The 15,702-nt window shown below is 34.8% G+C and overlaps 1 protein-coding gene across 10 annotated transcripts in view; it reads left to right on the forward strand.

Moving 5' to 3' along the window:
- Positions 1-15,702, forward strand: part of bun (TSC22 domain family member bunched) — a 129,913-nt gene that overhangs the window by 35,387 nt on the left and 78,824 nt on the right. For 8 of the 10 annotated variants that reach the window (XR_016196581.1, XM_089258515.1, XM_089258520.1 and 5 more), the window contains exon 3: positions 3,173-3,925. The exons of 1 other annotated variant lie outside the window; for it this stretch is intronic. Coding sequence is in view for 8 of the 9 variants with exons in the window: in XM_089258515.1 (XP_089114641.1) it covers positions 3,173-3,925 (753 nt within the window). In the remaining variant the exon portion in view is untranslated. Of the gene's footprint in view, positions 1-3,172; positions 3,926-9,819; positions 9,863-15,702 lie in introns of those variants that run through there. One more of the 10 variants, XM_089258522.1, reaches the window with a different exon arrangement.

Raw genomic sequence — 15,702 nt, forward strand, 5'->3', positions numbered from 1 at the left:
TATTTCCTTGTTTTGTTTTTGTTTTTTTTTTTCCTTTTGTTTTTCTGCGACACACTGAACAACGACAACAACAACAACAAAAATGCGCTGCATAATTTTTGCATTGTTTTGGCCGAATAGTTAGAGAAAGAGAGGGCAGCAGGCAATGAAGGAGTGAGAGAGAGATAGAGAGACAGATGCAAGGGGCAAAGTATGTTAAATTCGCATTGTAATTCGTGCATTTTACAACAGCAGCAACAGCAGCAACAACAAATGGCACAAACAATGCCACAACAACAACAACAACAATCCGAATGCAAATTTTGTTGTTATTGTTGCGCTTGTTAAAACAAATTTTTGTTTTCTTGCTGCTGATTATGCAACAATAGAAAAAAAAAAATGAAAGGTAAAAAAGCCTGAAAAGTAAACAAACCAAAATGTTGAGAATTTAATTTCAAGAGGAATATGATAGAGCTAAATATGCTTGGGAATTGAACTAGATGGATATATCTATAATAATAAAATTCTAATTTTTAAATATCAATTTATTAAAAATAAAATCATATAAAAATAGGTAGAAAACTGCAAAGGTGAAAAATGGGGAAATAACAAAAATGAAATAATATTTATAAAATATATAATGATAAATAATATAAATAATAAATAAAAAAAATATATGTTATAATAAAAAATAAATAAAAAAATATATAATGATAAATAATAAAAATAAAAAATAAAAAAATATATAGTGATGAATAATGTAAATAATAAATAAGATATATAAATTTTTAATGACAAATAATAAATATTTAATGATAAATATAATTGATAGATCAGTCAAGTGATATATTTAATAATTTTCAAATGAAATTTGCGGCTACAAAATTTAGCCGTCTTAAAAAGAAAGTGAAAAAAGCTTAACTTATTAATAGACCAATACAGTATAAAAAAAATTGTTTAAATTAAATTATATACTAAATAGAGTATATAATAATATTTAATTATTATGTATATCATAATTACTATTATTATTATATATTCGTATTTTTTTCCAAATATATAAATACTAATGATAATAATATATATTAATAAAATATTATAATTGATTACTATTTATTAGTATTAATATATTTCCAAAAATATAAATACTAATCAATAAATTTAATTAGTGCTCACACTTGAATTAATCGATTGAGCTCTGCTTGAACATAATCGTAAACCTAATCGATTTTTTTTTTAAATTTTAATAAGATAAACATAATCGATTAATATAATTATCGTGAAATAAGTAAATATATCTCTCTATATACATATATTTTTATCTGTTTATCCCGGATGCACATGCAACATTTATTGTTGTTGTTGCTGTTGTTTTTGTAGCCAGCTGTTGGCAGCAAATGGGGGAAAACGTAATGTTTCTTTTCTTTTGCTATTTGGCTGCTGTGGCAACTATTTTATTGCAGTCTATCGACGTCGTTGTTGTTGTTGCTGTCACAAAATCCATGGAGGCTGCTTAGCCATTTAATTTATTGCTGGAGACTTCAGAGAGACAGTGAGAGCGATAGCAAAGAAGAGAAATGAAGATGTTTCTCTTTATTTGTATTCGTATTTTAGAAATTTTCTTCACTTTTTGCCAAGATCAAAAGGCGCGTGGCGGAAGCGAAATGTTGCAAAGAATTAATTGGCAGCACTTTTGTTTTCATTTCGTTCGTTCGTCTTTCACTTTGTGTTGCATGCAACAAAGCAATTTGACAATATTTTCAATTCGTTTCATTTGCGCATAAATTGGATTTTCATGTTGCCGTTTGCCCATTTCGCCACAAACTATCATCAACTCCTCACATCTCTCCCACTCTCTCTCTCTCTCTACCTTTCATACTCGTCTCGTTTGCTCTGTGTCATTTGTTTTGAGAACTGGAGCGCATCGACACGTTGCCACAAATGTTGCATAAGTTTTGAGATGTCGCGTTGCGGCTTCCGCTTTTGCGTTTCATTTACCCCGCAAATTACCAAAGGGGCGTATGTGTAATACGATAGATCTTGCTGTAAACAGTAGGTCGATAGAAGCTATCGATAGCTTGTCATTCTTAATATACTTGCTATTAACAATCAATTTATATTTGATATTCAGTATCTACAAATATCATATAAATTATGTTAATTAAATTAAAAATATCGATAGGTATAATTATATATATTTATATCGATATTTAAAATCGATAGTTTAAAACCTCTTTTAAAACATATTTTCGATGAACCTGGAAAATTTCCTATTTGTCTTCTGGCTACATAACTTATAATAGTTAAAGTTTGATCAAGGTATTGCTGAGCATAAACTCAATTCGAAAGCAATTCGTAGACAATCAATTAAGACTCATATATATCATCAATTGCATATAAACCATTTTTTTTAAACATATATTCCTTATTCCGTTGCTTCAATACTCCGCTTTATAAACATATATTGAGTTTCTGCTGTTAGAATTTAGATCAATCGATATATTATATTTGATAACTCTAGTTGCTTTGCATGGCTGGCTATATACAAGTTTTAACTGTTATTTATATTTGAAATTATGAACAAAATCGATAATTATCGATTAATATACCATTTAATCTCGTTGTTTACATCCAGATTTTGATCGATATTCTGATTAGTTGATAAATCGATATACTGTCTGCTCGATTATTTTATCTGTATTTCGAAACTTGATCAAATATTGAATCAAGAGATCAATGTATTAATTGATGCATCTGCCAATGTATTGTTTGATATGTGTATATCGATAATGCGGTATGTTTTGTCAAATCGATATTTGTAGATCGATAACACGATGTTTTTCAGATTCTTCTCGTGCACACACTTTCCATTTGCCTGCCTCGACACTATTCAGTTCATGTCAATCGCCACGCCCACCAATTGTATATACCCCACACTCTACCTGTTCCCCCTCCTCCACGCCCTCCCTAGAATTGGCCAACTCCAAATTTGATATTCGTGATATGGAAATATCTCTACATATATCTACTGCTCTCTTTCCCTCTCTCTCTCTCTTTCTCTTTTTTTCTTTCTTTTTATTTTTTCTCTCTCTTTTTATTTCAAACACAAATCGTGTGTGCGTGCGCACGCGCTTTCCAACACTGTTTTCTGCAACTCTCACATATTGTTGAATGTGCGTGCGCGCTTATACAGCTTTGTTCACGCCCACGCCCACGCCCACGTCCACGCCAACGCCCATCATCCCGCTGCCACGCCCACAACCGGTAGTCGCCAGCGCGCCTTTAGCAATCCGCACATACCCTTCGTACCGCTCAACGGCCTCGACGGCCGCCGCCTGCAGCCGCATCTCTATTACTACAATCAATCGCACTCGGGCCGCAGCTCGTTCTGCGTGGACGAGTCGCTGTGGCCCAGTGCGGGCGCTGCCAGCGACAGCGACCTGTACACGACGGCCACCGACGAGGATCCCGAGGAGGCCAGCGATCAGTTCTCTCCGACGCTCTACGGCCGCCTCGCCGCCGCCCAGCCGATCAGCCGTGCCATTCCCATACCCAGCAGCAGCAGCAGCGCCGGCAACAGTCCACAGCACCACCATCCGTTGCAGCACTATCCGCTGCACCACTCACATCCGCACCACCTGCACCAGACGCTGCAGCATGCCCAGCAGCCGCAGCGTTCGCTCAGCAGCGGTTCGGCTCCGCCTGCGGTCGCTGCTTCGGCGGCAGCCGCTGCCGCCGCCGCTGCTGCAGCTGCCGCTGCCGTTGGCTATATGGCCTTCAGTGCGGGCCACGCCCACTCGCCTCTGTATAGCAGCTCGCCGGATACGTTAGGTGGCTACGATCCAACATATGGGCCCGGCATCCATCGGCTGCAGGTGCCAAGAGACTCGGCACAAAGACGTCCCCGCTCGCCGCTGGATGGCGCCACTGTGATGGCTGTCAACAGGTCGGTGTTGGTTAACGAACAAACCAGAAAAACAAAAAAAACGCCTAGAACACGGTGTTTATGGTTTAGTTTATTGCGCCTTGCTCTATAAACTATTTATCGATTGTCGATTGAGTTTTGCACGAAAGGAACATGATTTATTTTATACATATCATCGATAAAACTACCTCATTTGGTTGCTGGATGCTCTATTCATATATATGTTATGTAATCATGGGGTATTTGTGGAGTTTAAAGTTGTTCTTTAAATGTTTATCGATTGGTTTTTTAAGTGTTGCACGTTGCATATGAACTTTACGAATGACTTGGATTAATCAGGTGTTTCATTTATCAAACATATGTGTATTACATAAATATGTCATGAATATGTCATAAAGGTATATCACAGGGTGTATATGGTTATCGATTTTCGATAGACTATTGCATGCTGCATTGTCCAAGAAACTCATCAACTTTGCTCATCTGGACTTAAACCGATTATTGATACCTTATATAAACAATTGTTGACACAAAATATCGTAGTAGCGATTTCCATAAACACCTCAGTATATACTCTCTCATATACTACTCTAAACACATTCCATCTGATATCTATGCCTCATAGGTCCTTCATCTCTTTGGGCACGTTTCATTGTGTTAAATATATATATTTTTTTTAAATATCTGAACTATTTTAAAATGTCTTTGTTGTGGCATGAAGTCCGATACGATTTCTTGTACTAATTTTATTGGTAAGCTATAAATAATTATTAATGCTTAGCTTAGCTCAATTTTATGATTCATGAGGCTGACACTTTGACTCGTCCAACAACTGAATTGATGTAAAAAATTTCAAATAATGTATGTAGAATATCTGAGCAATCTATCATTGGCTAATAGGTTGGGAGAGACTCAAGCTAAAATAATTCCAGAATAATAGAAAGTGTGTGAGTCAGTCAATGATTTAAAAATGTAGTGAGTTTAGGGATTAAATTAAATTAAAGATTTACTAAGAGTCAAATAAACAAATATTTAAAAAAAAAAAAAAATAAATAAATAAATAAATAATAATAATAATAATAAAATAAATAAATAAAATCGTATTTTCTGTCAGTTAATGTGAGTAATTCTTAATGAATAGTTATTCATAACAAAGTGTGATATAAACGATATATAAGTGTAATTATAATTTATTTCAATTATATATCAATAAATAAATAATCAATATATATATATATATATATCACTTTATACTTAAATAAATCAATAAAATATATGATATAAATATATGATATAATATACAATTTTAAAAAATATTTACACATTTTTTAGACTAAATTAAAATTTAATTAATAAAGCTAATAAATTACTTGTAAAGTAAGGCTTACCTCAGATATTTCAAATATGTTTAAAATACATTTTTAATAACACTTTTTCCACCAAATATATGAAATTCCCATACATATATAATTATACCCAAATATCCTCCCCAGTTATTAACTTCCCATTATCCAGCTGAACCCCTGTTCAGCTACTCTGCAAAAATGCTTTGTCATATCTCTCAACAACTTTGTCCACTTGCAAGCATTACAAACAAAGTTGCAGCTTCCTTCCGCTGAGCTTCAGCTACAGTTTTTTGATGTGGCCTTAGGAAATGGATTTTACTTAATATTTATCATATTTTTTCTATAGCTGTCTTCGCTGCAAATTTCCGGTCTTAAGCGCAGAAAAACAGATGATGCGTCATTTGTCATGATTCAAGTTCGCAATTCTCGTCCAGGGCCTCAAGACGCAATTTATTTGCACGAAACGAAGAGGCCCTTTTATATGTTTTTTCCCTGTTTTTAATTACGAAACAGGAGAGGGCCGGCCGGCTCTCCTGACTGACTGGCTTTCAACAAAATTTGCCCCGAAACACTATTCAATCAACCTTTGGGCATTTAAAACTCATGTCAGGTCCATTATAAATTTTAGCTTAAGACCTGCGTTGGGGCCCTCCCTCAGCTGCGAGTTCTTTTGGGCTCTGCCTTTCAATTTCTTGCAACAACCAAAAGAGTTACGAGTGCGTCTGTATGTGTGTGTGTGCGTGTGTTTGTAGTGCGTTTAAACGCCACGACCTGCTGCCGGCCAAGGAATGATGTCATTTCTAAACTTGGACTTTTCTTTGGGTTTTATTTTTGCGTTTCTCATTTCTTTTTGGCTGCTCTTAATACCCAGCGCGAAGGTTAACACCAAATACTGGCAGTGCAGCAATCTTGCCAAGGTATGTAACATGCAAGAGAGAGATATAGATTAGTTAAGCATAAAAAGCTAGTCATTGAGTTATCGGTGTGTATCGAAATTGGAGTTCATATTACTGCTCAATTTTATAAATGTGAAATGTGGATTAGCTTGTTATATATAAATTTACATACGCTTTTCAATAGCTTCTGTTCATTTTCAAATGTTCGATAATTATCGATATTTAGTCAGAGCACTCACTTTTAACGTCTAACTTACAAACTTAAGTATTTAAAAAATACAAATGCAATCAGACAACTATGCAAAAAAAATGTATACAACAAATACTTAAGTATTTCCAATATGCACAATTTTCGATAATTATCGATTTTGAAATTAGTGTCTATATGACATATTTTAGGCCTTACAGCTTATAGCTAACAAAAAAACGATGTATGCTTTAGTATATGCGCTCTAGGGTATCTCCCAGTCGTTCACTTTCACTCGAAAGCTACCCCAGCTGAGGTATTGTATAACGCCTTGGCGCTGATGATGGCATTTGATGATGAGTCGTAATAAAAAAGCAATTTTTATATGTGTATATGCTCATGCATGTAGGTATAATAAATATTACGCAGTTTTTTTTTCCCTGTGTTTTCTTTCCTTCATTTTTGACCATGGAATTGCGCATTAGTTGGGGCCGAATGAGTCCCCCAGGCGCTATTCAAGGGCTCTTGCTGGCCCGCCCCTCCCCCAAAGACAATATCCCCGTTCGGCATGAAGGAACAACAGTTTTCCCTTGATAAGCTCAATTGGGGAAGAAGCTCATAAAGCTTGCCCCCTCCCCGCTCTCCCCAGAACTCCCTTGGATTGTGCTAATTTTTATTAGCTATTTGGTTTCGGTTGGTTTATCTGCAGGAGCAGGCGGAGCAAGAGGAGGTGGAGGCGATTCTTTGCGTTTCTGGAATGCGCAACAAATTAAACAAAAATATGTCGCAATTGAGTTTTATCTTGTGGAAAAGTGGGAAAATTTCTGTGTGGAAATGTGCAAATGGTGTAAATGATTTGTGTTTTGTTTAATGGTTGATATCGTAGTAAGATTTAGATATGTAACGGATTTGATTTAGAAGTAAAAGATATGTATGTATATATGTATTTTAGTTCAGTTCCATAAATCCCACAAAGGCTATCCCCTACACTTGACTCTAAATCCTTCTTTAACAAAGCGCATTTAAATGCGCTTAATTAATTAATTTTTGGTAATTATAACCCTTATCAAAACTCAACTCAAAACGCTTATTCAAAGTACAGTCTGCCCGCACAAAATCAAAGCATAAATTTTATTGCTGCACAGGCAACTGCAACCAGCAGATGATAAAAAAAAGCCTCAGACTTCCCAAAAAAAAAAAAAAAACAAAAAATTTGTATCTGCATATAATTTGTTGCTTTTTTTTTTTTGGAAGTCCTCCTCTGCAGCAGCAGCAACAAGCAGCCAAAATGCAGTTGCGAGTCGCTGGCGAAGTTCAAGGTTAAAAAGCACAAAAAATGTTCGAATGCATTTTGAGGGGGAAACAAACAGAAAACTTGGGAGAAACAGAGAGTTCTGGAATTTTTAGAGGGGGCAACGTTGGGCGAGAAAAAGATTGCGAAGTGCAGGCAGAGGCGAAGGCGAAACATGTTTGTTTGTTTCGTGTCGCCTGGCCTCCCCAACCCCTCAACCTCCGCCAGGGGGTAGTGGAGTGGCTGGCCATAAGTGAGCTGCGTTTCATTGTCGACATTTTGGCTGCTTCGATGATGTCAGCGTTTATTTTTGGAGCCCACCAAAGCACAGCACAAAAAAAAAAAAAATAAATAAAATAACAGCCGCAAACCTTAAAAACATGCCAAAAATAATATTCAATGAGAGCGACGCAGCAACAACAACAACAACAGCAACACAAGAAAAGAAAACCACAAAAAAAAAAGAACTACTCTCTCAAGTTAAACAAATAACAATTACGAGCATCTGCTTCGAGACTTGGTTTGCTCGTAATGAGAGGGGAGACGCCTCTTTCTCTCTACTACTACCTTTACTCTACCCCCCTCTCTGTCTCTCTTTCTGCATCTCTCTCCACGAACTTCTCGAACTTGTTTGACTGTCGAACAAAACGTCGTAAACTTCTTCACTGACAAAAAAAATTACCAAAATAAAAAAAAAATGAAAAGAAAGGCAAAAACAAGAGCAAAGCATAAATGTTGTTAACATAGCGAAGTGGGCAATACTCTAAGTGGAAACTACACTTGAAAATGATTTAGAAAAATATTTACAATTGAAATGCGGCATTAAAATTCGTACTTAAATTGAGATTTTCTGTAAGCAATTTCGATATGCAAGATGTGATGAGATTTAACAGACAGCAGTATTGCATTTTTGGCTAAACTTTGGGCTAATCAATTAAATTTCCTACTTATTTAAGTTACTCTTCATATGCAAATTGTGAGCCGCAGAATAGAACATCGACGTCTTTCTCACTGAAGCTCTTTGGGTTTGTCTTTCGTTCTTTGCTAGGCAAGCAAGCTGAGATTTATCACTAGCTCTAGAGAACTCTCTTTCTCTCTCTCTCTCTCTCTCTCTCTCTCTCTCTCTCTCTCTCTTTCTTCCTCCCTTCTTCACGCTCTTTCACTTGTTTCCTGTCTCTCACATACTCTGCCAATTACAAATCTTTTCTTTCTTTCTGTTTTCTGTCGCCTCTCTCTCACTTCTCTGAAGAAGTCTCTATCTCTCGCTCTATACTCTTTGTCTCTCTGTCTTTCTTTATCTATCTTTCTCTATCTATCTTTCTCTATCTCTCCCTCTGTCTCTCTATCTCTCTCTCTCTCTCTCTCTCTCTCTCTCTCTCTCTCTCTCTCTCTCTCTCTCTCTCTCTCTCTCTCTCTCTCTCTCTATCTCTCTCAATATTCAATTAATATACAGATCAATCGAAAACCTCATCACTTGTCATTTGGCAGTCAACTGGCAAACGTTGTAACAAATCATTAAAGCCCACTGCAAGGGTAAATACCTGAAACACTAAACAAAAAGCAAAAACATAAAAAAGAAACATAAGAATTTGTTTACCTTGGCCAAGCGATTTATCTGCGGCTGAGTCTGCGGTGACTGGCGACCGGAGTCTGAGCTCTGCACTCGTTTCATATCTTGAGGTTATTTTTGGCTCGCTTTCCCATTGTTTGCCAGCTGAGAGGCTAAGAGGCTGAGACTCTTGTAGGCCGCCAAAACAGCTTGAAGAATTTGCTCAAGTTTTATATTTTTTTTTAGTATTATTTCATTTGTGGTTTGTGTTTGCTTTTGCTTTTTTTTTCGTTCTCTTCGTCTCTCTCTCTCGCTCTCTATCTGTCGCCCACTTGGCGCGAACCACTTTTATCCAGTTCGCTTGGAGTCGAGTCATCAGCTCTTTTGTTTGGCGTCTGCTGTCATGAATTCGTGACAAATTATTGCCTATCGATATTCGTCATTGTTCTAACATTTACTTTTGAGCACTTTGCATGCAATACAAAATACATTAATACAAATACAAACATATATACATATACACATATATTACTCGACTCTCGACTGAACTATTTGAATTGTTTGTTTTTGCACTCTTTTCCTTAAAGCTTTTTGACATACTTGAAAAATATTTTAGTAATTTTTTAAATATTCTCTCTCATTACAGGTATGTGAACTCTTTAAAATGTATTTGACTTATGATAAGCCTGGGCTGTGGGTAAGTGAAAAGCTAAATTAGTTAAATTAAACCATTCGAGTTGCTAGAATGTGGACAGAACTAGAAAAAGTTCTTTGACAATATCTAAGGCAGCATGGAATATGTTTGCTAAATTGTTTTGAAAAATATTAGATAATGTCCCTTGAAGATTATATGATTAATTTAATTTTTAATTATTTTTTCAATAATTCAATTGTAATTATCAAACCTAAAATAATTAATAATCTTTTTGCAATAGGAATTATATGAAATTAAATTCAATATAGACTCAAAGGTATTCAACAAAAACCTAGAATTTTTTTCAAACAATCAATTTTATAAGATTGACCTAAAAAAATATAAAATCTCCGTTTTTTTTTTCTATTTTTTTCGGACATAAATTTGAGCTTTTGCAATGTGACTTATCATAAGTCCACAAACTCTATAATAATAGTAATCAAAGCATATATCAACATTATAATCGTCTGAGTATCAATCAAAGTCAACAACGCTCAGATTTCTCAAACATGACGAAACTTGTAAAACCACTTTTTATAAACAAAGAAATACACGTCGAATCGCTGTAATTTGTATAATTAAGAGTTGGCAGCGTTAGATGACTATCCCCTGCTTGTATTGCATAGCATTAAAAGCACACCCACATTTTGCGATTTTGCAATTGTCATATAGTCAGACAGTTAATGAACTATAATATAGCATAAACAAGGAACCACGACCAGGAAATGGGTGAAGCCAAGACAAAAGAACAAGATGTGAAGCTAGCAAATCGATGTGATTACATTGGGTATTAAGACAAACAGTGAGAGAGAGAGAGAGAGATAGATAGAGAGGGTGTAAGATGATGAGGGAAGTGTGACTAATAGATATCCTATATTATCAGGAAATTGTGAGATGTAAATAAACAATTCAATATGATAAATAAATAGAGAAATATATAAAATTGGAGAGAATTGTTAAAACTTAAACAAGCTGCAATTGTGGAAGTGAATGAGCGAGAGAGAGAGAGAGATAGAAAGAGGAAAACTAATAAGGAGACATTTATCCCAGATGGAAAACAGCTTGATTTTTTCTATAATAACTCACTGAGTCGAGAGTAAAAGAGAGAGAATAAAAATAGTAAGGTGTGCATTATGTATCGATAATTATCGATCTTAAAAAGCATTAAAAAATCTTTGCAACTTGATGCAAATATTTACTAGATGATTAAATATCACAGAATATGTTATTTTCTTTAACTCAAGTCTTGCAGACAACAAACGAATACAGTAGTTATCGATTGCTGGCAAAATTTTATATATATTTATATAAGACTAAGTATAGGAAAATAGAAAGTATCCAGAAAATTACTAATTTATTCGTATTTTTTTGATATTACCAAAGACTAAAAAAAAAAGAGATTTTACAAATCGATAATTATCGATTTATTTAAAAACCTACTTCTTACTGCTAAAGAGAAATCCCTTTTCTGTCTTTCACAAGTTTGCAAGCAGTTAAACCTGTTGTGCTTCCATCTGCAGCAGCTACATACCCTTGATCTATCGATTTTCAATAGTTACAGGGTACAACGACAGCGACAATGTAAGGAAAACAACTTAAGTCAACTACGACGCCACAATGTCTGGCACGAATCGTTGTTTACAAAGGGACAGCGAGACAGCAGAATAAGAGGGAATCGTTAATTTCCACAGCGTGAACAGATACACGCTTACTGATACAGATACAGATACAGATACAGATACACAGCTGTAGATATAGATACAATGCTTGTGTACATCGGCTGGCGTTGTAAATTGCATTTAAATGGCTGCCAGTTAAACTGCCAATAAATGTAGCAAACTCTGCTCTGCCCTGCCCTTGGATGCCCACCGAGTGTATATAGTTCGTGGCCCGCGAGGCGATTTTCATCTACTGAGTTTTCACTAACTAGCAACACGTGCGACTCGGCTTCGAGCAAAGCAATTTTATTATTATCATTATTATTGCATTGCAATTCCATTATTTAGCAGCGACAATGCATTCGCTGCGAGTGGGTCTAGAAAACTTGTAGATATCTTTGATCTTTTGCTCCAGGAATTGCTTTGTAAATAACTTATATACTATATTCATCGAAATGTTTTTTTTATTTTTATATTTGTATGTAGTGTTGTAAGCCTTCCTGTCTTGTATGTCCGAGTTATTTTAATATAAATTTAGTTGCTGTGTGATTTATTTTAATGTTTTGATTCATTTTTTCTAATCTAAAAGGTTCAAACATTCCTCGTTTGAGTTTGTTGCATATGGCTGCGCTCATTTGCATTTTAATGAAACTAAGGTCCAAAGGCCAATTAATTTGATTAATGCTTGTATTTTTTATTAATCATATTTAAAAAAATAAATTAATGAATAAATAAAAAAAAAAATAAATAAATAAATAGGAATTCTTATATATATATGAGTATAAGAATAAGTAAGAAATATTATGTACTCTTCTTACTTTTATTTCTCATATATTTCTATACACTTTTATTAATCGAAACTGAACTTTGCCGCTTGCTCATGGCGGTTTTAATTATTAAATGTCAGATAAAAAAAAAAAAAAATAATTAAATACGTCTAAAGGTCATATTTAATTGTTAAGCTAATAGTTGGCATATATTAATTATTTTTTTTAATAGCCTCAGTGAATTTAGCTTAGAACTTAAATGCCTTTATATACATTGAGGTAGATCGCTTACATAGTAAGTAAATATGTATATAAATAATTAATAATTCATTTTCAGACACAAAGAAAGATCAGTTTATAACAGCTCTATTGTCTCTGTAACGCTGAAATGGGGAATTTTTCTACATATATACTTAGTTATATTTGCTAACGTCTTATATAACCACAAAGAGCTAATTAAAGTTCCTGCTTTATATAACTTTGTCCAGACTCATGAGCTTCCATTCTGGAGGCCAACGCTTTTGTTGACCCTTTGTTCGCACTGAGTACAGAATTTAATTACATTTTGTTAGCCACGTGGCGAATGTTTATATACAGTAACTTATGTAAAGAAAGAGTTATATATATGAGTATACATACATATATACATAGTGCAATAACACATTCGTTTATTTGGCCAAGCTAATGAGCCGCCTGGCCCAAACAGAAAAAGACCCCATGACTACCAGCTCTCTCTCTTTCTCTTTACACACCCTCTAAAACAGCAGGGGATGGGGGCTGTTTGGTTTCTTTTATGTCGGCTGGGCGGTAAAAATAAACCAAAGCTCTTGGCACATGGTGTGCGCTTCATTAGCCGCTACAAACAAAGCCAAAATCAAGCAAAAAGTCCAAAAATAAAATGAAAAGCGATATATAGAAAATAGAAAACATAAAACATTTGCAGAGCGCTTAAGTTCATTATGGCATCGGGTTTCAGGTGGTTCATTTATGACCTGAGCGGCACTTGGAGAGTCTATAGGGCCCATTGAGACCTCTAGGGCTGCCCTAGGGGGGCCCCCTCTCTGTCTGTCCAGCTATAGCTGTTGACGTGGCTAATATATCGCATGGAGACGCAGACAGTTTGGCGACGCGGCTAAAAACGTAAAAAAGAAAACAAATTAGACGAGTTTAGTTGGGAGTGATTGACTGGAGAATACCCTGTTTTGACTGCCTTTATATATATTCATATCAAAATCATTTTCAAGCTTTAGAAATTATTTAATACAAATATAATTAGTAAACCCTATCACTCAGAGATTCTACTTATAGCCAGAAACCCTTTTCGATATTTATCTATTTTGGGAAAATGAGACAATGTCAACTTCAATCTCTTCAGCTTCAAAAACTAACAATATAAGACCACAAATACTTAATTCCTCTATTTCATCATCCTCCTTATAATTGTAGTAAACTCCATCTAAGGCCTAAAAATGCTCGCTGAATAAAACCCTAACAATTCGCCAGTTATTTACTGGATATCAAAACGATTTTGCACAAATTTCTACGCTTTTCCTTGTCGTTTTGCATAATTCTTATGAAACACAGGGAGTCGGTAGATCGGGGCAGCTTGAGCTATGCAATTTCTGCTTGCGAAATCAACAGCAAAGAAAAAAGGCAGAAAAAAGCGAAAAAAAAAAAATATAATGCAAAATTCAGCGTAATTTATATCAATTATGGTGGATATACGAAAGTCGAATATTGAATGCACTAGCTGAGATAGTCATATGATAAACTTCATTTGAGATGGAAAGCGGGGAAAATCATATACAGTCGATAGTTTGTATCGATAATTTGTACCCCGCTAAATCGGAAATCGCGATAAATCGAAAAAAATGTTATCTCCTTGAAAACAAATCGTTCTCGATAATTCTCGATAGTTTGAATTGAAATTGATCCCTTACTTTATCTTATATATGACTCGACTGTTTTATAAAAATATTCCAGCAATCATATTTCAGTGTTGAAAAATACAACAAAAATATAATATAAAATGTTTCACAATTTTCGAACAGTTATAGATTCTTCTCTCATTACGTAGCCAACATGGCCTGAAAGGCACACTGCATTTGGAAAGAGTAAAAGCAAGGAACGCCCATTTTGGCCTAATTACATAGCCAAGTTGCAATTGACTTGAGTTCCGTTGCCAGTGCAACTGTGCAACAAGCAGCGTCTGGCAAATGGTTGCAACTTGCAACTTCAAAGGCAAATGCCGCAACAGCAAAAACTTTATTAGTTGCAATTTGATTTTATGATTGTTTTGCCTCGGCTGCTTCGTGTCTGTTTGAATTTAATTATGTGCGAATTGCCAAACAGCAGCAGCAGCAGCCACTGTAGCGAGTGCGGCCTGTAGACAGCCTGCCTGCGGTTATTTGTGCATAAACTCAAATGAAATGATTTCCAACATGAATGCAAAGAAACAAAGTGGCTGCAACTTGATGTGGCATGTGGCTGAAAGGCTAACGAGTCTGCAGATGAGATATTTATGACAGATCTATATGATATATGAATTAAATTTTTAATATATACATGTATGTCATAGCATCCATCGTACAGCCTTAAAGTATGCCAAGAATTCTATTTATACCAAAAGGCTTGAAGTTTATTCTATGATGACATATTTATAGATAAGATACTTTTTATAGGCAACATTTATAGATTGTACTCTTTCTCTACCTAAATGATATCTTTTAGTCTTTATTATCAAATAGTTAATATAAATAAATATTTTATAAAATATTTGATATAAACAAATATTTGATAATGAAATATTTGAATGATATAGAACAAATTTGTTCGATATTTTATATACTATTTTATATATTTAAGCAATTTTTCCAATTATATGAACATCTCTTCTCTACTAAATTTAAAAATATGTTGGGGAATAAGTTAATAAATAAGTTATTTGGGGGTTCTCTGAACATACTTCTTTATAAGCATGAATTATTTACTATAAATGAATTCGACTTCTTTTTATAACTTTCTGCAAGAACAAGAGAGTTGTCGACCATTAAAATACACCCTCACATTAAATACACATAAGCTAGGGTATTTTTAAGTCTATACTCTGCATTTAGATTTCCAGCTCAGTTTTGTTATGACGGTTCATTATTGAAAATATTGCCAGAGTTTGTTTTTTTTTCGGTGCAAATGGAGCAATGAACTGGGTTTCTTTCGTCCAGTCTCTCCTCCCCCTCTCTCGGTCTAGCCCTCTGTCTATGTCTCTCCCCTACTCCCTCTGCATCTTGCAGCGAAATGTACATTTGCATATGCGAGTTGTTGTTATTCGACCGGAACTATAAGTTCGTAGTGCCCATTACGACAATTGCAAAAAGAAAGAAAGAAAGAGAGAAAGAAAAGAAAGCAAAATG

Source organism: Drosophila navojoa, chromosome 3 (genome assembly GCF_054131105.1).
Source record: "Drosophila navojoa isolate 15081-1374.11 chromosome 3, UAZ_NAV_1.0, whole genome shotgun sequence".
Taxonomy (NCBI): domain Eukaryota; kingdom Metazoa; phylum Arthropoda; class Insecta; order Diptera; family Drosophilidae; genus Drosophila; species Drosophila navojoa.